General features: G+C 40.3%; 1 protein-coding gene across 1 annotated transcript in view; it reads left to right on the top strand.

The window, feature by feature from the left end:
- The window catches only part of fat4 (FAT atypical cadherin 4), a 104,726-nt gene extending 77,911 nt beyond the window's left edge, over positions 1–26,815 (top strand). The window contains 12 exon segments of the mRNA XM_058797786.1: positions 5,142–5,322; positions 6,633–6,883; positions 6,972–11,102; positions 11,105–11,326; positions 12,600–12,704; positions 12,968–13,275; positions 15,663–15,748; positions 16,224–16,403; positions 16,700–16,824; positions 18,111–18,328; positions 20,103–20,364; positions 22,656–26,815. Coding sequence (XP_058653769.1) covers positions 5,142–5,322; positions 6,633–6,883; positions 6,972–11,102; positions 11,105–11,326; positions 12,600–12,704; positions 12,968–13,275; positions 15,663–15,748; positions 16,224–16,403; positions 16,700–16,824; positions 18,111–18,328; positions 20,103–20,364; positions 22,656–24,547 — 7,961 coding nt within the window. The 3' untranslated portion in view covers positions 24,548–26,815.
- The last annotated feature ends 246 nt before the right edge of the window (positions 26,816–27,061 follow it).

Below are 27,061 nucleotides of genomic sequence, written 5' to 3'. Positions count from 1 at the left end.
TGATGTTCTGGTGAACCCAGAGCTGCACATGTTCTGCTCATGAGATTCTTTCGTGTGTTTAATTGGATTCATCAGTTTTCCTGTAACTGCAGTAAATATGACAGAAAGAAATAAACAGAAACAGAGAGAATCTGACGTTCAGAGCCAAACACATCTGCAGATCTTCACACTGTCCTGCCATCTCACCATCATTATAATCATTGCAGTTAATAGTGTTCACCGTCTGTTTGATTGTGTGTCATTCGTAACTAACTGCATGATTCTTACTGTACATTTCTGCCACAGTCAGCACTGATAACATACTCCTAAATATAATGTAGAAACTTAACATTTTCTGTAAAGCTGCTCAGCAGTGACGCCTCACTCAAACACACACAGATACTCCACTTACTGCTGTCAGGTCTGTGCTTCATGTGCAGGTCTCCTCAAAACACTCACCCAAGCTCCTGCTCGTAAACAGGCAATGATGTCACTTCCTGTAATCAGAGAGGAAGTGGCTGGATCTGGCCCAGCAGAGTCCTGGAGAACAGGAGCTGAAACAATGCAGCTCTGATTTCACTCACAAACACCCAGAAACACAGGCTTTTAGAACCGAGAGATATGAAATATTGAGGATTTTAGTTTCTAATCAATAGTTCAGCTCAGCTAACAGGATGTTCTGGCAAGGTTCTCTCAAAGTCATGAACGTTCTTTAAATAACATTAATGGAACGTTTGTTCAGAGCTTTCTGCTCTTTAGTAATGATCTCAACGCGTTCACACAAACATTATTTATACAGCGTTCATGGAACTTGTTTTATGAAACATTTTAGTTGGACGTTCATGTAATGCTGTTTAAACGTTACTGCGCACTACCCAGATAACACATTTTTGTGGGAACATTATTTTGAAATATTTCGAAAACATTGAAAAGTCCAATTTACATTTTTTTTACAGCATTCTGCTGACTTTATTTTTAAACAAAATATAACGTTATTTGAATGTTTATTTTTAATATCCTAAGAACATTTCCTTTTTTTTTTTTTTTTTTACGTTATTTAAAGGTTACAGAAACGTTTCTTAGAATGTTTAAGTACAAATAACATCATAAGGACATTCCAGGTTGATCTCAGAACGTTTTCTCTCAATGTTACAAGAATGTGTATCAAATATTACAAAAACTATGTAGTTCCATAAACAATATTTTTAGAACATTTATATAATACTAATATAATAACAATACAATCGAAGATTCCCTTAATTTTCCTTTTGTCCAATGTTTACATCCAAGCAGAAACTTGTTGTTTTTTTGTGTTTTTTTTTTATTTACAAAATGAAATGTTTTGAACATTCTGAGAACATTTAAAAGTAATGTTTTTATTACTTATTGGGAACCTTCTCAAAACGTATTTAACTTTTTCTCTTAAACAGTTAAAAACTCATTTTGCGTTCATAAAGTGATGAATTTCTTAGTAAAACAGAATATTAAATGTTGAACAGTAGAAAAATGTCAGAAAATTACCAGTACGTTTTTCGTTAAGTTTTACATATGGGTCTAGGAAATGCAAAACACCTGTGAATAATCAATATGGAAAAGAGTGCAGTTGATATTAAAAATATGAATGAGGCATTTATATAGTGCTTAATTGTGGATTGCTGTACTCCTCGTCCACTCTGCCAACATAAGTGATTTCGCAGTGTTTATGTGTGCCACGGGTATAAATGTGGGCAAAAAGTTGTTTGTCGTGCAACTGGACGTATCGAATCTGAGAGACAAATGAAGAGAGATTTTGATGTGCAGGAACACAGATCTGAACTGATCACATTAACCGGATCAGACGTCTGATTAGTGATGAGTAATGGAGACCTGTCACGTTCACACACTCCTGCGTCTGTGTGTGTGTGTGTGTGTGTGTGTGTGTGTGTGAGTCAGCGGCTGCGTCATTCTGCTGATTCTTCAAAACACACTCCATCAATATGAGTAATCAATACAGAGGTTTGACCGCTGCGTCTCGCTACTTTTTCCATCGTCTTGAGCATGAGTATGACATTTGTAAGACTGCGCGTCAAGTTAAAAACTTCAGTTATTAAAGTGTAAATGTTCTTCATTTTTGTAATGATTGTCAAGGTTTCTTGCAGCAAAAATAGCTGTAATTTAGTTGCACATCATCATTCATTACAGCAGCTGAAGTTTCTGAATGCTGAATAGGCTTTATTATGCAAATAAGCGTTATCATGTTAATGAGCTCATGGTTGTGCTTTTTTTTTGGGTTACATTTTACAATAACTTTTCATTTAACTTGAAGTATTATTATATAGTATTTATTAATTTTATTTAATTTCAACATTCACTAATGCATTTTTAAAATCAAAAGTTGTATCTGTTAATATTAATCAATGGACCTGAGTTACATGAACTTCTAAAACAATTTATAATCTTAATTAATGTTAATTTCATCATAAGCTAATATCAATGCTTTTGTTCCTGTTTTTTAAGTCACTTTATATAAAAGCATCTACTAAATGCATAAATGTAACTGTAATGCTTTATTGTTAACATATACAACCTCTGATTTTAATATTCAATGCACTTACAAGAACAAACATAAATAGAGGTGAATAAATGCTGTAAGAAATATATTGGTCATTGCATGAAAGAATACCTTTAATCGGTGTTGCTTTAAATACATTTAAAAGATATTTAGATATTTAAACAAAGTCAAAAACACTAGTTAAACTATATTTAATGGTACAAGTGTTTTTTAATACAATGTGCAAAGTTTTTCATTCACAGCAGGCAAATGAACCTGGCTTGGCTGTAAAATAAATAAATAAATAAATAAAAATATCAAATAAAAATATCAAATAAAATAAAAATATGTTTAATGGTAAAAAGTTTTCTCTTAGGGTTTGGTTACAGTATGTAGAACTAGCTGTCTATAAAAACAATAGAAGTCAATGAAATGTCTCCATTTAGATAAAGTAAATATGTGTGCAACAGAATTGTTTTGGTCTTAGGTTGTGTGAGACAGCAGACGTTCTCTCTGGATCCTCTCATCAGACACGGGTCACATTGTTTCAGCTCTGAATGAGACAGAGACACACACACACACACACACACACACATAGAGACATTTCCTTGTGCTCATCAGATAAATGCTAATCTGACACCATGCTAATCTCTTTGTCTTCGCAGTGAGGATGAGGCGATTAAAGCGTGTGCTAACAGCTTATTAGCATGTGTTATTAGTTGCACTAATCTGCTGGAGGCCTGCAGGAACAACACGCTCTGAAAAACGCCTCAGATTACTTGCAGACCAGGGGAAAATCTGCAGCCATTTTTCTTCTCTCTGCCTTTTGTTTTTACGAGCAGGATTTCTGCCGCTCTGTAGAAGCGCACGATGTTATCAGAGGCTGAGTTTATGCACGGAGCAAATTCATTTTAATCACGTTCATTCGTGGCGAGAGGGGGCAGATGTTTGAATCGCTTTGCCCCTCGGTGCTTCTTGTCATCTGCTAGTCATTTAGCACGATCTCCTCAGATCCGTCGGGCTGCTTCTCGTCACTGCGGCCAGATTTCTGCTGAAAGTAGCATTCTTTCTGTTTTAAACAGCAGGATTACATCTGTAAAGCATGCCGCCCCCTGCAACGATCCCCGTATATTTAAAGATTCCTGAGTGTGTGAGACGCGGTGAGTCAGAGATTAGCGCTGGACAGGAGCGCAGACAGATGGCACTGATTCCAGCTCGGGATTTCAGCAGAGATGTTTCGGATTGAGAAGTTAATCTGTGCTGCTAGAATATCAAACCATCTGTGTTTAATGAGTTAAGAGGGTCCAAACTCAACTCGTCACACCTGCTGAAGCCCAGTGATTTTTAACAGTCATCAAACTGTATTTTAAGTTATAAAATACAGTTCATTTATTTAGATCTTTAAAAACGTAAGACTTTTTTTTTTTTTTTAGGTTTGCATTTATTTCAAATTTTCTCTCATGCATGTTCTTCTGTTTTCAGTTATCATTTTTTTTTTTTTTTGATATTTTAAATTTGTTTTTATTTTTAAATGTTCAGTTTTGATTTTAGTTTTTTTTCTTTTTAATGTGTCGAAACAATGTTGCCTTGGCTACTAGCTGAAATAATATATATATTTATTTTTTTCAGTTAATGTTTATTTTATTTAAAGTAACAAAATAGTTTTTTTTTTATTAGTTTAGTTTTGGTTAACTAACCCACAATCAGTGCAGGTCATTGTGTCACTTTCATATTTCAGATAAGACTGAATAAAACTGTATCTAAAACAAAAATCATGAATTTGTTCCTAATATTTTTTTTTTACATTTTGGTGGCTTAATATGAGGCATATCCCTCATGAGTGGGTGTTTAAAGAATTGGATACAATGCTGATGGTAAATATTTCTCTAAGGTTTACTTAAAGCCTACATAAAAAGTTATTAAGGGGTACACTGTAAAAAATCAAAAGTTGAGAAAACTTAAAAGTTTAAGGCAACCAGCTTCAGGAGATTTTTGAGTTTTCTCAACGTTTTGTTGTATAATCTGAAAACAACAAGTTGAGAAAACTCAAAAATCTCCTGAAACTGGTTGCCTTAAACTTTTAAGTTTTCTCAACTTTAATTTTTTTTACAGTGTATATTGCAATATAATTATTCATGATGTGCTTCGTATTACATTATATATTGTCGTAAATAATTATTACCAAATTTAAAATGCATAGTGTAACAATGAATTTATAAGTGTTATAAAGTATTAACTCTGGTTACAATTATTCATGAGACTGTACAATGCATCATAAGGTGCATTACAAGGCATAATTAATGCATTAAAACTACTTTTATAATGCATTATACATAAAGGCTTTAAGTAAACTGTTATGGAAATTTTCTTTAGCAGACATTTGTGTGTCTTTGATTTAAAGCACTCATTTGTTTACATCAGTGAGTGTCAGACTATCATTCTTACTCCTTTTGATATGTTGCAACGTCTAACAAAGTTACCAGCCAACTAGTACGTAATGTTTTAATTACAAGCCAATTTCTCACAGTTGGCACTTGGCGAGTGTTAATTTTGGACCCTGGAATTAAGTCACAGACTCATTTCTGCTTCACACACATATATAGATTAACTTGTTTTTCTCCTGTGTTTGTAGGATCGCCATCTCTAAGCAGTTCTGGTACCGTGATGGTGCTGGTTGGTGATGTGAATGATAATATTCCATCATTCAGCTCAATGTCTTTCCACACAACCATTCCTGAAGATGCGCCCACTGGAACAGATGTCCTGTTACTCAACAGCTCAGATTCAGATGTGGGACTCAATGGAGTGATCAGGTATGGCACACATACACAATACTATAGATTGATGTCAAAATTCAAAAGTATAATCTCTTTTTGATTGGGGCAATTTTTTTATGTTGTCCTTAAACTTTTAGCGACACACACACACATACACACACTACCTGTTAGTCATGTATCTCTTAAGTGCCCCCTCATGCGGGGGCAACATGTTCCACTTTCCTAAAAACATGCTAATGAGGATGATAATGAAGTATGACAGACAGATCAGAGCCCAGTGGGGGGCAGCGGGACAGTGAGGGGCTTCGGTTCTTAATTCACAGAACCAGCTTTATGCATCGACACAACATCATAATTCTCACCGATCGTGAACTGGCGTGAGGCAGACGATGCGTGACTGTGGATGATGTTGTTGTCTTTTCACCAGGGTTGTTTTTCGCACTTTGTTCTGTAATTTGTGGAATTTCCGTCTCACTCTCTGAAGTTGCCATGTGTGCATGTTACTGTCAGAACGAGTTTGTGTCACGGGCCCCGAAAATGAACCTCACTGAAACTCAAAGCAGCATGGGAACGGCTCAATCGGGTGTTTTTGATCAGGGCTGGTTTACTGATGCACAGCTGAGAAAACATACTGCAGGAATTATGAAAGAATTGGAAAGATGAATAAAGAATTAATCTTCCTGCCGCCCGTATGATAAGATACTTGGCGAATAAACTTCTGAATTCTTGCTTAGGAGGAATTTTTCTTGGGGCAGGTGCTGGCACTCTACAGACCGAAACATGTAGCTATCCTGTAGTTTAATGCCAAGGTCATGGGTTTGATTCCAGGCAAAGCAAGCACTGATAATATGTGTACCTTGAATACAATGTTAGTCGCTTGGAATGTGACCCTGGACCACAAAACCAGTCATAAGGGTCAATTTTTTGAAACTGAGATTTATACATCATCTGAAAATAAGATTTCCATTGATGTATGGTTTGTTAGGATAGGACAATATTTGGCTGAAATACAACTATTTGAAAATCTGGAATCTGAGGGTGCAAAAAAATCTAAATATTGAGAAAATTGCCTTTAAAGTTGTCCAAATGAAGTCCTTAGTAATGCATATTACTAAACAAAAATTAATATATTGATATATTTACGGTAGGAAATTTACAAAATATCTTCATGGAACATGATTTTTGGCATAAAAAAAATTATAATTTTGACACATACAATGTATTGTTGGCTGTTGCTACAAATATACCAGTGCTAGTTAAGACTGGTTTTGTGGTCCAAGGTCACAAATGTGTGTGGGTAGTTGACAGATAGCATAAACTGAATCTGTTGTGTTTGTGATTTACAGTTACAGTCTCAGTGGTGGGGACGGTCAGTTCTCCATCAATCCTGCCACAGGCCTGATCATCACCAGCTCCTTGCTGGATCGAGAGGCACGGGCGAGTTACCAGCTGCTGGTGGTGGCATCGGATGGTGGACAGCCCACACCGCTATCCAGCTCTGCCACAGTGTCTGTGGTTGTGGCTGACATCAATGATAACCCTCCACGGTTTCACCATCATCCATATGTTACACACATACCTGCTTCTACTTCCACAGGTGTGTCCTCTATGGCAGGGCGTCATGGTTTCATTGGGTTTTGATCTGTCTGATCAGTGTCTAATCACTTCTGCTCTGTTTTTTGCAGGCTCTCTGGTCTTTGCGGTCACAGTAACAGATGAAGACTCCGGCTCAAATGCTCAACTTCACTATTCGCTCACTGGACGCAATTCAGAAAAGTTTAGGATAGACCCCATCAGAGGTGCCATCACTGCCAATGAAAAACTCACAGGGAGTTCAGAGGTCACCTTCACGGTCCATGTAAAAGATGGAGGCACCAACCCCAAAACAGACAGCACGACTGTTACGGTTCGCTTCGTTACTGGAGGAGACTTCCCCCATATTAGAATCAAGGAGAAAGCCTTCACCTTCCCAGAAAACCAACCCACAAACACTGTTGTGACTAAGGTGACCGGATCTTCACCCAGGGCAGGTTCTTTGTCGTACTACATTGCAAGCGGAAACCTGGACAATGCATTCCACATAGATCAACTTTCAGGAGAGCTGTCTATCAAAAAGCCTCTGGACTATGAGAATATTGAGAAGTACGTCTTGTGGATAGAGGCCCGAGACCAAGGATTTCCCCCTTATTCAGCCTATGAGAAAGTAGAGATTGCAGTTCTGGACGTTAACGACAACCATCCTACTTTTGAACAAGAGCCGTTTCACGCTGAGATTTTAGAAAACCTCTCACCTCAACGTGTGCTGATAGTATCAGCATTTGACCAGGACAACGGACCAAACGGGCAACTGGAATATGCCATCATTGAGGGCAACAAAGAAAACAGCTTCAGCATCAACAGGGCAACTGGTGAAATCCGCACAACACGACCACTGGATCGAGAGAAGGTCGCTCAGTATGCTTTGAGAGTGAAGGCTACGGATAGAGGCAGCCCTCCTAAAAGCACGGCAGTAAAGGTCTTGATTAGCGTGCTGGATGTCAACGATAACGCTCCCAGATTCTCCAAAATCTTCAGTGCCACTGTACCTGAAAATGCACCAGTGGGATTCACTGTTACTCGAGTAACCACCACCGATGAAGACGCAGGAGCCAATGCTATAAGCCGATACTCCATCAGCGACGCAAGTCTTCCCTTCATTATCCACCCCAGTACGGGAGACATCACCATCAGTAGGCCTCTGAACAGAGAGGACACGGACCACTATATTGCCAAAGTGTCAGCACGTGATTCAGGATGGACTGTTAGCACAGACGTCACAATATTTGTGACAGATGTGAATGATAACTCTCCGAGATTTAGCAAGCCATCATATTACCTGGACTATCCTGAGCTGACAGAGGTCGGATCCATTGTGACTAAAGTCTCTGCCACAGATCCTGACGAGGGTTTCAACGGTAAAATATTTTACTTTATCCGATCTCAAACAGAGTACTTCCGAATCAACTCCAGCTCTGGGGAGATCTTCGTTAAACAGCAGCTCAGGTATCAAAACTCCAGTGGCCACAGTAATGTCAATGTGAACCGTCATAGTTTCATCGTCACCGCTTCAGACCGAGGCATCAGGCCGCTCATGAGCGAAACTACAGTTATCATAAATGTAGTTGACAGCAATGATAACCCACCCACATTTGAATCTTCCATTTACTTTACCCCTGTCACTAAAAGTGTAAAGGTCGGCACCAGACTCCTCAAAGTCACAGCCCATGATCACAAGGACTTTGGCCTGAACTCTGAAATAGAGTATGCGGTATCTGGAGGCAACAGTTCCAGTAAGTTCCGCTTGGATAAACAAACTGGATCAGTCACAGTAGCGTCCTCGCTCACCGCAGACACAAATAAAGTTTACCTGCTTGAAATAACAGCAACCGACAAAGGGAACCCTCCTCTGTCCGCTAAGACAACAGTCAAAATAGCTGTTACAGAAGAGAACCATCATACTCCAGAGTTTTCACAGAACCAAGTAACAGTCACCGTGTCTGAAGGCCTGACTGTCGGCACAGCCATCCGCACACTTTCAGCACGAGATAAGGACAAGGACAAACAAATGAACGGCCTGGTTATGTACAACATCTCCTCTGGTAATGACGATGGCTTGTTTTCAATTCACAGTCAAACGGGCGTTTTATCCCTAGCAAAGCCACTGGATTACGAGACAAAACAGAAGCATGAACTCAGAGTTTCTGCAACAGATGGAGGGTGGATTGCCAAGACAAGCTATGTTACAGTTAATGTCCTAGTTACTGATGTAAATGATAACCCTCCTGTATTCGACCCTGTTGAGTACTTCCCAGTCGTGCAGGAAAATGTCCCCAGTGGCACCACTGTGGTAAAAATGAATGCAACTGATAAAGACTCTGGACCAAATGCCCTGATGGCGTACGTCATTCAGTCATCAGACAGTGACTTGTTCATAATTGATCCCAACACAGGAATCATCACCACACAAGGTTTCCTAGACTATGAAGCTAAACAGGTGTATCACCTGACTGTCAAAGCCTTTAACGTTCCAGATGAAGAACGGTGCAGCTTTGCATATGTTAACATTCAGCTGAAAGGTGCTAATGAATACGTCCCTCGTTTTGTGTCAAAGCAGTACTACTTTGAGGTTTCAGAGGCAGCACCTAAAGGCACAGTCATTGGGGAGGTGTTTGCGAGCGACAGAGACTTGGGAGAAGATGGCATAGTGTATTACTTGATTTTTGGAAGAAGCAGAAAAAGGGGTTTTAGCATTAATAAAAAGACAGGCCAGATCTATGTCTCAGGACCGCTTGACCGTGAAAAAGAAGAAAAGATTTCTCTTAAAGTCTTAGCTAAGAATGCAGGAAGCATAAGAGGGGCAGATATTGATGAGGTGCTTGTGAACATTACGATTCTGGATGCCAATGATCCTCCTGTATTCACCCAGGAGCTCTATGATGTTCAGGTGAATGAGGGACTATCCCCTGGAGGCCTGGTTACATTTGTCAGTGCTGAGGATTCAGATTCTGTCCCTAGCTGGAGCAGATTCAGCTATGCCATCGCTGCCAACTATGAAAAAAGTACCTTCACCATCAACCCTCAGACAGGACAGGTGTCTGTAGCATCAGAACTGGACAGAGAAACTGTCCCTGTGTACAACCTCACCGTCCTGGCAGTCGACTCGGGTTCTCCAGCTGCCACCGGCAGTGCTATTTTAATTGTGACCCTGGAGGATATTAACGATAATGGACCAACTTTGGAGTCTACAAGTGGGGAGGTGATGGAGAATCAGAGGGCAGGAACATCTGTGATAATGCTCAGTTCAAGTGATCCAGATCTTGCACCTAATCAAGGACCATTCTCCTATAGCCTTGTCAGCACTGGAGCAGCATCCAGCTACTTCACCCTCAGTCCAACTGGAGAGCTGACCACCAGCCGAGAGATAGACCGAGAGCAGATAAGTGATTTCTACCTCTCTGTGATCATCAAAGACTCTGGTATTCCTCAGATGTCCTCGACAGGAACTGTCCACATCAAAGTCAATGATCAGAATGATAATCCCTCAGAATCTCGCTCCGTAGAGATCTATGTGCATTATTTTGGAAATATGTTCCCTGGAGGATCACTGGGGGTGGTAAAGCCACAGGATCCAGATATACAAGACACATTCCACTGTTCTCTGACTCCACCTGTGGCTGTCCTCTTCAGCATTCCCACAGGAACCTGTGACCTCCGCTCAAACAGTCGCTCCACAGATGGCACATTTGATTTATCGGTGCGTAGCAGCGATGGCGTCCACGATGCTGTCAACAGCCATGTGCGTGTTTTCTTTATCGGATTCAATAATGCCACAGTGGACAACAGCATCCTGATACGCGTTGTCTCCCAAAGCGCCAGTGACTTCCTTACCAATCACTACCTCAGTTTCCTGCGCATCGCCAATTCACAGCTAGCTGGCTTGGGCACTGGAGTCCAGATCTATGGGGTGTTTGAACTAAACAACAGCACTTTCCTGATGGCAGCTGTCAAGCGGGGTCATGGGCAGTACGTCAATCCGAGTGGAGTCGCCACTTTCTTCCAGAGCATCAAGGAGATTCTGCACAGACAAAGTAGAGTTAAGATTGACTCTGTGGACTATGATCCCTGCTCCCACAATCCGTGTCAAAATGGGGGGAGCTGCAAGAGGCGACTGGGTGTTGGCACAGACATGAAGACAGAGGAGAGTATCCCGGTCATCCTCGTCTCAAATCGCCCCCTACAGCCATACGCTTGTAACTGCAGGCCAGGTTATGCCGGTGCCTCTGTGAAACTGACATCGATGAGTGCCAGCCGACACCTTGCCACAATGGAGGAACTTGCCACAACTTGGTGGGTGGATTTTCTTGCTCCTGTCCAGAAGGTTTCACTGGGATGGCTTGTGAGAGGGACATCAACGAGTGCCTTTCGAACCCCTGCCAGAATGGTGCACTATGCCAGAATTACCCCGGCGGCTTTAACTGCCTGTGCAAATCTGGATTTGCAGGTAGAGTCATCTATTTACTTTTTACTAGTAACACAACCACAGATGTTAGGCAAGGCACATACACGCAGCTTGCACACAAGTTTGTTATCGTTTTAGGCCAAGAAAAATATTTGCTTCTAAGTAATTGGAGGGGTGTTGTAACCCAAGCATACAGTGGCCGTTGCCAAAAGCAGTTTGCTGTTAGGGTCACAGACTGGGAGGTATCAGCTGTGATGCAGATCAACTTGTCATGTTTACTGTAATGAAAGTAGATGATTAGATTTGCACCCTAATAAGGACACGGCCGTAAACCACCTTCAGATTTCACCTGTGCTGTGCAGTTTAACTGCTTGTATACTCTAAAGAGGTCTCTGAGTTTAAGGACCATCTGGCTTTGTTGGGTCCATTTTAAGACAGTTTAAGTAAAAAAAAATTGTATTCGCATTTGAGTTAGGGTTTTTAAATGCTGAGATCATTTGTAAAGCTAGCTAGCTCAAGCCATTTCAGAGTTTTTAAAATCTGTAATGATGACATAATCACAGTGACTGTAAAATCAGTTGGTGTATGTGATTATGGATCTGTCTGTAATGTTTGCCTTCGAATAAGCATGTGTGACAGCCTTAGCTTGAATCGGCTCTGTTTGGGCAGGTGTTGGCTGTAGCTTTTGGACATTGTTTTCAAAATGGAGCAGTAACAGACGTTTTGTTTCAGGCTCTGAGTCATTACGATTCTTTTTTTATTCTGATCATAACAAATGACTGCAGTGTGTTCACATCGGAGGCCCCAGATAAATGGGGCTGCTAGAGAGTTACACCTATTGACTTACAGTAGTGTGCATGCACTCCAGCTGAACCCCACACTTCCTGTTTTGCTAGTGGTGATGGAGTTTTCGTTCTTCATGCCATTTGTCTTAGAGCGCTACATACAGGGAGCAGAAAAGGAAAGAACTCAACTTAAGTTTATGCTTGATCATTTGTATGTCCAGTCATTCTGTTTTTGTCTTAGTCTTCAGCATATATGTGTGTGTTTTATATCAGCACCTCTTTTATGGGTCTCCCAGAAACAGTGCAGCTGATGTACCTTCATGACAGACTTTCACCTTCTCTTTCTTAGAAATGTGTGTCTGTTTACAAGGTGTAAGACTTCGAGCTGTTTGTATTAGAAAGATAAAGTGCACAAGAGATGTGAGAGAGAAAGAAAACACAGGGGATTCTGGGAGCTCCATGTGAGAACAGTCATTTTCGTGTGTCATGCTCACCTCATTGTTTTCATTGGTGTCGTTTCATGAATTCAGGGAAAGCCTGTGACTCCATCATCAATTACTGTGAGTGTAACCCCTGTTTTAATGGGGGTTCCTGCCAGAACCGGGTGGAAGGCTATTACTGTCACTGTCCTTTTGGTAAGTCATCATTTCAGCCCCGGGACCAGTTCAAGGTCCTTCAACTGCTGCTATTAATTCTGGACTGTGTGTGAGACTTTAATGCAGAAACAAATGTGTTGTAGATTACAGAAAATTAACTGCAGTGTGAATTTGTCCATTGGCACACAATGTGGTAAATGTTCAACCGCATTTTTTGTGTGTTGTGCCATGGATGTCATGACATTTTCACTGCATGAAATTCTTAAACCATAGACAAACAATAAATCACTCTCCCTCTTCAGGTGTGTTTGGAAAGCACTGTGAACTGAACAGCTACGGATTTGAGGAGCTCTCTTACATGGAGTTCCCCAGCCTTGACCCCAACAACAACTACATCTACATCAAGTTCGCCACATTGAAGGAAAACGCCCTACTCATGTACAATCATGACAACCAGACTGGCGACAAGGCAGAGTTCCTGGCCCTCGAGATCTTAGAAGGCAGAATGAGGTTCTCGTTTAACTTGGGGAGTGGCACTTACAAGCTCATGACGACCATCAGGGTCTCAGATGGCCAGTTTCATACAGTCATCGCCAGGAGGGCAGGGATGGTGAGTCCTTTCGATCTGTCTATTAATATGTCTGCAAGGAACCTTCAGATCGGTTACGAAGATGTTTTACTCTGTTCTCGCAGGTTTGGTTCAAATGAAAGTGTTTGTTGGTTGTGTTTTATTTGTGCATTCTTTTCCAAGATGTCAGGCTAAACTCTTAACTCTTCTGGACCTGCTGCATAAAATATCTCTGTAAATGGCTTGTAAAAACACTTCAGCACGGCATTACTGCAACACCTCAGCTTTGTGAGATTCGACTAATGTTCCCTGAAAAATAGGCTGTAAGTCTGTTGTGGGCCTCACTGAAGGCCTTAGAGTAGAGCCGTGTGTCATGAGAACCCAGCCCCTACGGTGCAATAAAGAGAACCTGATCTGTGTGTTTGGAGAAGCGGATGTGGGTCACTTCGGTGGTTCTGTAGGGCCGTTTTCTTTTTTCTTCCTTTTCTTTCTAGACGTGAGCTTGAGCAGATGTTAAAGTCATACATGGCCCCTTGTTTTCCCCCGTGGAGAGAGTTGAACTCTGACAGTCAAGGGTACTTTTGTTTAGTTAAGATGTCCTAGTTTACCCCACAGCCAGATGCGTTGGATTTTGGCACGCTGTCTCGAGCTCATGGTTTTTTTGTTTACAGGAGAGATGGAGTTTATCGATAGCTGGTCTACGGCCACGTTTTTGCTGTTCACTTGTTTCTGCGTTGTGTGTTGCAATTTAGATGGTTGATGGATTATAAATAGAAAAGTAGAAATCTGCTTGCACACCCACATGCAGCATGTGTTTCCAAACACCGTCCAAAAAAGCAGCTCAAAGCCAAATCTATTTAATACACAGACTCTGAAAATGCTCTTTGACCCAACTGGGTCCGGTTTCAGATTTTCAGACCATTGCAGTCTAGTCGTGCACTGGATGCACACTAAAACATTCATGCAACAGTTTGCTTCAATCTTTTTGAGTTATGACAACAATAACAAATGAAATGATGCTCAACCAGCAACCTACACTAAGGACCTTAACTTGTAGCATAAACATAATTTGTTGATTACTGGAAAAAAAAAAAAGTTGTTAAAAAAAAGTTGTTTTTTGTAAAGTTGTTTAATATAATTGCATGTTTTCCCAGCTAACTTTCAATAATATATCTATATCTATCTATATATATCTATATATATATATATATATATTAAAGTTATATAAATGGACAAAACATTCTTAAAGTAATATTTATGAAATGTTTATTAATTAACTTTATTAATATTTGATATACATTCTCATAACGTTGAGAACAGCATTCTTGGAATGTCCCTATGATGTTATTTGTCCTTGATGAAAGTTCTAAGACACATTTTTGTAACTCTTAAATAAAAATTTGAATCACGACAAGAAAACTGGACATTTTAATAAACAATGCTACATTTATGGTGAAAATAAAGTTAGTAGAATGTTGTAGGGAAGGTTGTTGGAACCTCTACATAACATTCTAATCACAATCATGAAAACAATCAAAGAAAACTGGGCATTTCGACATTTTAGAAACATCTAAAACCAATGTTCCCAAAATGTTTTACCTAAATTTGTTAACTGCGTAGAAGTCCACTTCTCAGTTTTCAAAGTTAACAAGAAAATTTAATTAAGTTCTGCTGCATGAAATTGGTTTAGAGACTCATTTCTGAAAGCAAATGTTTCCTCTGCTAGAAATGCTTTGCAGCGGTGTGCGACTCCTGGAAAAGGGAGTGCGCTGTGGTCTGGTTTAGTCTTTTTGAAGTGCAGGGAGGCATTAATGCGATGGCCAGACGCTCGAGCCGCGCAGGAAGTCGTCTGTATCAGAACTTAGCACAGCTCCAGCAGACAAACACGTCTTGTTTCCATTGTTAGTGTAGGATTTTCTTTTTATAGGCTGAAATTCCTCTATTACGGAAGTGAAGTGTCTGTATTATCTGAACGTTGAGGTCGTGCTGTTGTCTGATGTCAGTCCTGCTTCTCAGTGCCTCTGTACTCTTTGCACCTCCTCCTCTGAGATGTTTTTCTCCCAAATGTCTGCACGGGACTCATAAAGTACCGAGAGGACAGGACAGATCACTGTAGAATGTCTTGCGGTAATTTATTCACCAGCATCTGGGTGTCGTTTTTTTCCATGTAGTATTCTGCAGGCTCAACAAAATACTCAAACTTGACAAATACGTACAGGTTATTTTATTTATATAATTTAAAGCACAAATACATTCCAAGATGTTTTCATTTTGCTTTAAAAATGCATATGGACTTCTGTGATTGTTATTTCAAGATGCAAGAGTAGAACGCAGTAAAATAAAGACCGAGTTTGATTTCGAGACTGTCAGTCTCAACCGGTTGCACACAAACATCGTGCTGACCTGATTGTCTGTCTGTTGTGTTAAAGGCGGCGTCTCTGACGGTTGACCTGTGTGGGGAGGAACAGGAACCGGGATACTGTGCCGTCAGCAATGTGGCTGTTCATACTGACTGGTGAGAAACACACATTTACACTCATTATAGCATCTCTTTATTACTGTATGTCCCAATATAGAGCGCAACAGTGACCACATGCCAAGTGGCATGGGTTTTGAAGGTATTTTCACCATTCATTCTCACCACAGAGTATGAGATGAATCACAATATTGCAAACTTTGACTATATGAAGTCAAAATATTTTAAATAAGTTTTTATTAATAATCTATTATTAGATTAGGTAGATTATTGGTAAATCTCGCTTCAAAATTGTGGGTCTAATATTATTCACAATATTACAATCTTTGCTTTAAAAAAGATATTAAAAAGTTAAAATATTGTAAATTTAAAAAAAAAAATTAAAAGCTTAAAATAAAATATTATAAAATATGTATATAATTCTTCATTGATATGTGGTAATATGTTAAAAATATTAAATTCTGGAAGCCAAGTGTTGTGCTGTTATGTCTGATAGCGTTGTCTCATCTCTCAGGATTCTGGATGTCCAGCCGAACCGTTTGTCTGTTGGAGGTGTTCGTTCGATCGAAGCCCTCCTGCATCGTCGAGGTCAGGTGGCCACACATGACTTTGTTGGGTGCATCATGGAGTTTGCTGTCAATGGACGTCCGCTGGAACCGTCTCAAGCTTTGGCTTCACACGGCATCCTGGACAGGTCTGTCACCAAACACACAAACACAAAACGCAAGCCGTGTCACTGAACGACAGCTCATTCGGCTCTCTGGACATCTGTGAATGCAAAATGAAAGCTGGCTCCAGCTGGTCCAAGTCTCATTTTTGATGGCTGTGTGAATTTTCTGGAGCAGGTTGAATAGTGTTGATTTTATTTCAGGTGACTGATGCTCTGAAATGAATGCAGCTTTTTTGCATATATGCTAATGTTGGAGTCATGGACTCTTGTGTTGCTGATGTGTTCCCCGCTGAAGGTTTTTGTGCCTCTTTCATCCACAGATGCCCCAGGTTAGAGGGCGCGTGTGTCGCCGAGCCCTGCAGACACGGTGGGACGTGTCTGGACATGTGGTCGTGGCAGCAGTGCCAGTGTACAGAGGGCTTCACTGGACCCACCTGTGAGAAATGTGAGTTTTTGCAATCTGGAATGATTAAATGTAATGTTTTATTCAATATTATTTAATAATTATTTTATTTATTATTATTTGTTCATTCATGCAATGGTCAATTTTGCGATTTTGGGTTATGTCTTCAGACTATTGGAAAGGAAATACACAAAATACACATTTAAGTGTTAATTTTATTGCACTTTATCTATTTGCATCTGTAATTTCAATTACAAGACATATTTTTAAAGAGTTTTTTCTCCGCTTCAGTTACTCTTACATACACCAAATTTTACAGTTTTATTCCTATCTATATTCTGAAGGTTTGTACTGAGGGGTTTGTTCATATATAATTCACACTGATTTATACAACATTTTACCCTTGAAAGCATGGTAAAAAATCTATATCTTTAAAGCCTGTGAGTTTTTATCTCCACTTCTGCAGTTCAGACATATAGTTTTTCCTTTCTATATTCTTTTAGGTTTTTACTGAGGGGTTTGTTTATATTTAATTCAAACTGATTTATACAACATTTTATTTCTCAAAACGTTGAAAGTGTATTTTCTGTCTGTTGACAGTATTTTCTGATTTATGGTGTGATAAAAAGAGAAATCCAAAATCCCCGCTTTAGTTAAAAAAGCTTTAACTCTAATATTTCAACAGAATCAAACAAATTTTGAATCCACATTTCTGGTCTGGAAATGTACACAAATGAGTGCATATTTTATTTGGGCAATGCCTCCATTTGCATATTTAAATATAACATTTCAGAAAACTTGTAATAAAAACAGTTTTGATTTGCTGTGATTAATAAACTGAGAAAACAATTTTACCTTATTCACCTGTAGTGTCAGTAATACTTTGAAAAGCATGACTCCACCAAAACATAAATGGTGTGAATATGCAATTAATAATGCTTTGCTACGTGTACTGCGTTAGGCTAACTGAGACTTCTTATAGCACTTGCATATCATTGCTCTTTTGTTGATTTTGATTGCTTCCATTGTCCTCATTTGTAAGTCTAAATGCTAAATGACAAAATTTAAATGTAAATGTAAATAATGTACGTTTTCCAATTGGCAGAGAAACAAAAGAGGCATGACATGAGAATCAACCAGTCAGTTGTTTGGTTTCTATATGTGCTGCTGAAATCACATTGGTCCAGAATCCTAGTCTACATAACATCGTGTTAAACGCCAGATATTTTATGCAACTTATGAACTGTCACTTTTCTCTTCATCGCATCACAATATGCAAAGAGATCCTTGATTGAGTCTAAACTAGAGTCCTTGTGTGTTTCTCTCAGACATCACTGCAGATACGGCTCTATCTCTGGACGGTTCGGGTCGTTTGGACTACGGCTTGAGTCAGACTCGCAAGAGAGATGTGTTGTTGGCACGAGCGCTGCAGGACCCCGGCCGACCCGTCCCGGAATACAGCAGCCTGGAGCTGAAGTTCCGCACACGCAGCGGCTCTGGAACGCTGCTGCATGCACAGGAGAGCTCCAACTACACCACCGTCAGGGTAAGTGTGCTCTGGGCTCACGGCCAACCGGCTGAACTCACTCCCCCTCGCCTCTCCGTCCACTGCAGCTGCTGACGACTAGTGAGGCCGCAGAGAGCTACTACTCAAAACCGCGCAAACACAAAGACACAACCACATTCACAGTATCTCACAGCACAGTATCGCACATCTCAGATTTGTTCTTTGTTCAAGACGGATTTTCCATTTCCAGATTTTGTAGGTCTGTAAATCATTTTCCCTCTCCACTGCAGTTCTTTTCTGTTGCCCCTTCTTTTTCCAAACAAGATTATTTTTCCATTTCGGTAATGAATCAGTCAGATTAACACATGCATTGCATAGCTCTGTTACAAAATCTAGTGAGCTGCCTACTTAGACATGTCCCAAATGTGGCAATGTAGTATTACTTAGTCATTTGAATTTAATTGAAATTTTAAAGGAATCATAAATGCACTTCAGATGCTCTATTATTATATGTGACCCTGGACCACAAAACCAGTCTTAAGTCGCTGGGGTATATTTGTATCAATAGCCAAAAATACACTTTTTGGGTCAAAATTATAGATTTTTCTTTTATGCCAAAAATCATATTCCATGAAGATATTTTGTAAATTTACTACTGTAAATATATCAAAACATCGTTTTTGATTAGTAATATGCACTGCTAAGAATTCATTTGGACAACTTTAAAGGCGATTTTCTCAATATTTACATTTTTTTGCTCCCTCAGATTCCAGATTTTCAAATAGTTGTATCTCGGCCAAATATTGTCCGATCCTAACAAACCATACATCAATGGAAAGATTATTTATTCAGCTTTCAGATGATGTATAAATCTCAATTTCAAAAAATGTACACTTAAGACTGGTTTTGTGGTCCAGGGACACATATAGTATTTGTTTTTCATTAGCTTTTATTTTTATTTATTTTTATTAGTATTAATAATTTTGTTTTGACATTTGTTTTTTTGTTCTATTCCTATAACTTTATTTTTCCGTTTTACTAATTTTAGAACTTTATCTTACAAACTTAGCCATTTGAATTGAATTGAAATGTTAAAGGTATCATAACTGCACTTCAGATGCTCTATTATTATTATATTGTGTTTTTCATTAGCTTATATATTTCAGTTTTTATTTCATTTTATTCATTTATAATAAATTTAATTTAAGTGTTAATAATTGTTTTGTCATTTTTGTTCAATTCCTATAACTTTATTTTTCCATTTACAAATTTTAGCACTTCAACATAGTCATTTCAGTTAAGTTTAGTTTAGGTGCTAAAAAATTTTGTTTGTGCTTTTGTAATTTGACTTTTTTTTTTTTTTTTTTTCTATTTAACTTTAATTTATTTTTCAGTTTTAGTAATTTTAGAACTTCCTCAGTCAGATGCCAGGGAATTTTTCATTTCAAGCATTTTTAATTTTAGTTTCAGATTTAAGTCGTATTTTTCCATCAAATATTTAATTTCAATTACCGAACATGTTTTAGTAGTTTAAGTTTCCAATAACAATACTGCTTACTAAGGTCGCTTATTTTTGTCAAATAAAACTTAGCATCGCATATGTGTCCTTTACTGAGAAGGCAATCCCAGAATGCCCTTGGGGGAGAAAACAAACCAGCTGAAAAATCTAAATACATCATTTAAAATATTTCAATAAATATTATTCTGTCTAATTAAACTAGGGTTTGGAACAGAGCTGATAGTCACACGATACACGATAGATTAAATCCTGCTATTAAATTACATCCATTGATCTTCTCTCTCTCTGTCTCAGCTGAAGAACGGTCTGCTGCAGTACGTGTCTGATGCTGGTGTCGCTGGTAAGGTGGAGAGGATTGTGGGAGATGTTGTTCTGTCTGACGGTCAGTGGCACACACTCCTGCTTCAGAGAAACGGATCATCCACCATTCTGCGGATCGACGAGTCCAACTCGAAAGTCATTCTGCACAATACACAGGACTTCGGAGGGATCGATGTGCACACGCTGTCTCTCGGGGGCGTCCCAGCCCGATCAACCCAACAGAAAACCAGCCCAGGTCAGTTCCCATCAGTCCACATTCTGTATAACCTCTTATAATGATGGCTATATGTATCATTATAAAGCAAGACTACATTGCAAACATCCCAGTTACATTTGTACTATAAGCTGCTTTTAATAAAATCTTTAAATATTTTAATCACCAGAAATGACATGGACATTGCATGTTAATTATGAACTAAACAATTTTAGTAATGAGAAACGCCTGTCTTGCAGGCAGTGGATGCGTCATAGTTGGCACACTCATTCATATTTTCTGTCCGAATCAAAGCTTGGGAGTGTTTTTCCTCTACGAGTGAAAGTGACAGGAGAAAGTTCAGAGAAAGTGTGCGTGTTTGTGTGCTAACTAGGTTAGACAGCGGGCTGCCAACAGGAAAGAATGTCTGAACTTTCCTCTGCAGGACCTACACAGTGCAGCAATCCACAGAGCTGAACTATTGTCCATTAAAAACAGTCACTTGTAGACACTTCAGACTAGCGCACTCACAGAGAGAAAAGACACACCGTTTGGCCTGCGATAAGACTGGAATCTTTATTAGAGCTCCAGACAGGCTGAGCAAGATGTGTTCGGTGAAGTCCCATAGGAAAAGGAAAAATGTTTTTGTGGTTTTTTTTAATCTTTTTGTTTTTCTTAAGTGTCCTTCTCAGATTTTTTCCCTGAGAAATGAACAAGTAATCTCACTTGTGTCTGTAGTTTCAGAAGAGATCCCAATGTGCTCAGACTTACCAAGACTCAAAAGTCACTCAGTATGAGCATCATCTGAGCTGCTATCCACATTACTATTGTCAAGTATTGACTAACATTTGTCCGTCTCAGACGTTTCTCCTGAAAAATAAAACAAAGTTGACGTTTAAATGAAACCTTACCGAGGAACCTCTGAACAAAAAGATCACCAGCTGATGTTCATATATGGTAAAATTGAGCTGTTGGGTTGTAACCCACTCTTTACTGGCAAAAATCTAAATATCAAATGAAATTATCCAAACTATTTTAAGGTAAACATGTTTTGTGCGCATAGGGTCATGTCATTTATGGTTTCAAGGGCTGGAAGAGAGAGGATGAGAAATTGAATTGGGCCAGTCTGCTTTTTCCCTCTAATAAACAGAACCAAATGTTCTGTGTTTGAATGGGGCATAAATTCAATAAACATCGATTTACATTGTTGACAGTTCGTTGTTAAGCAACATGATAGTGCAGGTCTGAATCAGTGACATCAAGATTTTTCCCAGATGGCGTGGTCTTAAAAGGTTGCATTTTTGGCTTGCAAGATACTTGTGTTGAAGAGAAGAGTCTGTTTCTCTTCCCCCTGATGTAAAAGCGACGATTTGTTGATGTGTATCCCAGGGGGAGAATTTTGTTCTACATTGGCTGATGCTACAGCAATCAGAAACCCAAACAAAATGTCTCCCTGTGTAGCGTTAAACTAAGCAATGTCCATTTCTTCAAGTCAGTCTCATTTCTTTGTCATGTTGGGGAAGCTCTTGTATCTCACATAGCCTAACGATTGACTTGCAACGTACATTTTGTTGCAGTTTGCAGCTTTTGTCCAAAAAATCTGTCCACTCAGGTCTGTTTGATTGGCGTAAAAACAAACCGTAACACCGTGTCCTAACTATAAGCAACGCAACAAGATTCCAGCGACAATTTGGGTGTCCACACTAGACACGACGTGACAGAATCAATCAAATATCACAGCCAATCAGAAGCATGTGTGGGCGGGCTCTCTCTGAAAGCGCTCTGCACTCACAATGAAATGGATAAGTTTATAATATAATTCATAAATATTAAACCTTTTTAACATTATTAAATGTACATACTGAGTGACTGATACTTTGTTATGGAATACACTTGTTGGTTCGCAGTGAGTTCACAGTTTTAATGTACATCTTTGCTTTTATTTATTTTCAAGATCTGAGGTAAACTATCTGTTGTTGCTTTCAGTATGGCTATAAATGCCACTCAATATGACATTTAAACTCATATTAGACACGTTTAACTTTGAATAAAGCACATAATCAGTACCTGAGATTATCAATGTCTCATACTTTGTATGTTGTTATTCCAGCCTAGGACACAGCCTAGGTTCTAGTTAGGACAAAACCTCTGATTAACATGGAAAAGATTTACTGAAACCTTTTATTGCATGTCGCGGCATCACATCGCATGTAGTTAGGACATAGTGTTACTGACCACTTTTTATCTGCTGTTTAGGAGTGTGTGCATTTAAAACAGTACTCAACCCATTTCTGAGATGATTTGAGTTAATTATCCTTTCTCTGTGCTTCTAGGTTTTGATGGGTGTTATGCCTATGTGAAATATAACGGAGAGATGCTCCCTTTCAGCGGTGAACACAAGACCGTCTCCATCTCCAAGACTGATCCCTCTGTGAAGATTGGCTGTCGTGGCCCTAATCTATGTGAGAGTAGCCCATGCTGGGACGGGCTGATGTGCGTAAACCAGTGGTACACCTACCAATGTGTCCCACCGGGCGACTGCGCCTCGAACCCCTGCCAGCACAGCGGCAGCTGTGTGCCCGGCGCTCGTGGAGGCTTCACCTGCGCTTGCGAAGAATTCTACACGGGCAGAGTCTGCGAGAGCCTGGTGGCTTGTCTGGGAGTCCGGTGTCCACAGGGAACAGAGTGCAAGCTGGGAGCCAATGGAGGGTTCACCTGTAGTCCGAGCGCCACCACCGAGGAGATGGTTCTGCCCATCTGGGCGGTTCCTGCAATCGTGGGCAGCTGTGCGACTGTCTTGGCGTTGGTGGTTTTGAGTCTCATCCTGTGCAACCACTGCAAGGGCCGCAAGAAAACCAAAGTGCCAAAGGATGAGAAGAAAACAAAGGAGAAAAAGAAGAAAAAGAAAAAGAAAGGCAGCGAGAATGTGGCATTCGATGATCCGGACAACATTCCGCCTTACGGAGACGACATGACGGTCCGGAAGCAGCCAGAAGGAAACCCCAAACCTGACATCATAGAGCGAGAGAACCCTTACCTGATCTACGATGAAACCGACATTCCGCACAACAACGAAACCATTCCCAGCGCCCCCTGTGCTCCGTGTGCAGGACCAGAGGCTGATATGGAACACTACGACATCGATAACGCCAGCAGCATTGCTCCGTCAGATGCCGATATCATCCAGCACTACAAACACTTTCGTAGCCACACTCCCAAGTTTTCCATTCAGCGCCACAGTCCACTGGGATTTGCCCGCCAGTCCCCTCTTCCTCTAGGTGCCACAAGCTACACCTACCAGCCAGCCTACACCCAGGGTCTCCGCTCCACCCCTCTCAGCCATTCGGCTTGCCCTACTCCCAATCCCTTGTCACGCCACAGCCCGGCACCCTTCACCAAGCCGTCCTCCTTCTACCGCAACACTCCCACCCGTGAACTCAACTTGGCACGGCGGGAGGGCAGCCCTCTCGATCTCCACGGCGAAGTGTGCCAGCCTGGTATGTTTAACTATGCCACCCGGTTGGGTAGGCGCAGCAAGAGCCCTCAAACCATGGCGGGACATGGCTCTCGGCCCGGGAGTCGTCTCAAACAACCAATCGAGCAGATTCCGTTAGAGAGCGGCCCACCTGTGGGGTTGTCCATAGAGGAGGTGGAGCGCCTCAACACACCTCGACCCAGGAACCCCAGCATCTGCAGCGCCGATCACGGCCGCTCATCGTCTGAGGAAGACTGCCGTCGACCGCTCTCGCGTGTCCGGAACCCTGCTGATGGCATCCCGGCTCCAGAATCCTCCTCCGAGAGCGACTCCCATGACTCCTTCACCTGCTCGGAGATGGAGTACGACCGTGAGAAACCAGTTTCTTACAGTTCTCGCATGCCCAAGCTCTCGCAGGTCAACGAATCGGACGCCGATGATGAGGATCACGGAGGGAGGATGCGACAAAGGCGATACTCCAGCCGACGTGCGGAGGGTGGGCCAGCCAGCGGCCACAACACGCTATCGGAGTATCAGCACCACACTTTACCCCATAAACTGGGCCAAGGGTCCAATAATTTCAACTGGGACAACCTACTGAACTGGGGTCCGGGGTTCACCCACTACGTGGATGTTTTTAAAGACTTAGCACTGCTGCCCGAGAACTCTGCTGCTAAAGACATCGAAATGAAGAGTGGCGACGGCTCCATCACAATTCTGAATGAGGGCGAAGCCGAGCAGTACGTATGAGAAGCACTGAGTCCTCATTTCTTCGCCTTCTGGGACTTGAGTCAGGAGCCGTGGCGAAACACATGAAATACTGATCAATTAAGACGAACTTAAATGCAGCAAGGCAGAGCACTGATTCAAAAGACGAGCACCAAACACCCTTCACAGAGTGCACACTAGGGGTTGCACAGACTAGTTGTTTGATTTTGCCATTAGTTGATGTGTTGAGTTGACTAGTCGTGGATTATGCAAAGGTGCATCCCTGTGTATATGCATAACATTATCTTCACACAGTATTGGCCAATTGTATTTGTAATTTAGTAAACCCAGAGCACATTGTAAGTGAACACCACGGGTGCTGTGTAAAGACCGATTTTATTCAAGTGTTGCATTGAACATAAGCAGCAAAGACTGCTGATGCCGGATGCCGCTTTATGAGTCACTTATGTTAAGATAAACAGCGATCCACTGACTAGTAAACGAATAGTCGTGCAGCCCCTTCCTACAAACACACCAACCACACAATATCTGGAAGAGGAAGCTGGGAGAGGTGCGGCACACATATGAAGTGAATCAGTTCTGGTCCATCTGTCTGTTCTGACTGAGATCAGAGTGGTAAAATAAAGTTGGTCATAATGAAGGGTCGTGTTGACCCTCCGGCGCTGCAGCCCTGGAGTCTGGGCTCCGTCCATTTGGCTGATTTTCCTGTGTGATGGTGCCTCGACCTCTAGGAAGCACATCCATGAGCTCGGTGTGAAGAGCAGGGCTGTATTTGGCCCCGGATCTGCATGCTCCAGCCAAAATAGAAAGAAAAGCTCTGAAACCGTCCGCCAAGAACGGGTGTTTCTCATCCTGAATAACTGGCTGCCGTCTAAAACAACAAAACCTCCAGATATGAGATTAATCATGCCTCTGCCTTCTGGATATTTGAGGATTTACATTTAGGAGCACGGACACTATGACTTTGAACGGTGGTTTGTATCGGTGTATTGCAGGTTTCGTACAAACACGCTTGACCCGTCTAACGCAATGCCCACCTGCTATGAGACTATGAACTTGTGTACATTTTGTATTAATGTGGAAGCTCTTGGAAGTCAATGTTCTCTGTTGTTACATGTTCTTTGTTGTTGTTGTTTTGTTTTGTTCAATGTTTTTAAAATGAACTGTTTCTACTTTTTTACTGTTTATTAACTTAAAGGTTCATCAGCGTTTTTATGGATATTTTTCATATGCTGGAAATGAGGTTCTTACTTTCAGCGGAAGTAAGATTGAACTTCTTATTTTTTACATTTGTTACTTATGTAACATCAGTATTTTCCACTATTTTGATAAAACTATAACATAATGTCTGATTTATACGTGTAAAAGCCAATAACAGAATAAAAAAAAAAATATTTATTTAAAAATTCATTTCAGTTTCGATGTGATGAGACTAAACTGACTGAAAGTTGGATATCAAAAGGAATTTTTTTTTTTTTTAAGTTTCAGTGCATTTAACCATAAATGACTTTTTGTGGACAGAAAGTAATCAATATGAATTGAATGAAGCATTTAATAGTTCTGAGGCTGAAAACAAGCCCTGATGCAGGATATAAAAATGCAGTGTGACTTTAAAAATAATTGCTGTAGTAATAATATTTAATTAAAAGGTTTAGGCACATGTAAAACTGTTTTATGAATCTAGGCAAATGTAGCTTAAACTCTCTCTTAAGTTAGGATGTGTGTAATGAAAAGAGACACATTTAAAGCTAATTATAGTGATTTAAAACTAGAATTGAAGAATCAGCCAGAATGAGGAAAAGTTCTGCGTTACTGAAAGCTCCATGAGCGGCGGAGCTCCTGAGGGATTTTGCTCTCTGCTGTTGTTTACAAAAGCAACACACAGCTGATTTTGCACAAACTTACAGGAAACGACTGTGAATAAACAATCACACATTCCATAAACCAGCGTGTCACTGATGCTGCGGAGGCGGTTTTGGGCTACTTTAAAACTGTTGCTGCGACTGGGTTTTTTCCTGTGGTTTTGAAGTTAACAGTGACACAAATTTTATTACATTTATATTCATGCAAATGTAATGATTATATAAATCAGTTTCTATTCTATCAAACTGATGTCGAATTGAAATAACATCGATGTCTGAACTTTTTGAAAAGTTGCAAAAGTTTAAAAAAACTGCATTTTTTAAAGTTTCTGGAACACAATAAACTGAGGAATGCATCATTTAAAGCCACTTAATGAATCAATCAAACCGGATATCAGACAATTTCATAAAATCCCTTTTCTGTAACAAGAAGTGTCATGAAAGCGTTTTGCTCATTAACTGTGAGAACACTGTCAAAACTCCCCGTCAGAAGCAGACAGATGAAGTTTAATATGCCAAAAGGTAAATTCAGTTGATGTTTTTATAAGAGAACGTCTTTCAGGACAGTTTCAGAAAGTTATCTGACACTGTTTGTACACACCCTCGATTCTCTGTGGAACGTTGTGAAGTCTGTATCCATCTGATTCCCACAATCTCCTCGACAATCGCGTCC

This window comes from Onychostoma macrolepis, chromosome 14 (genome assembly GCF_012432095.1).
Source record: "Onychostoma macrolepis isolate SWU-2019 chromosome 14, ASM1243209v1, whole genome shotgun sequence".
NCBI classification, from domain to species: Eukaryota; Metazoa; Chordata; class Actinopteri; order Cypriniformes; family Cyprinidae; genus Onychostoma; species Onychostoma macrolepis.
The sequence above is the reverse complement of the archived record's forward strand: the minus strand, read 5'-3'. Positions and strand labels throughout refer to the sequence as shown.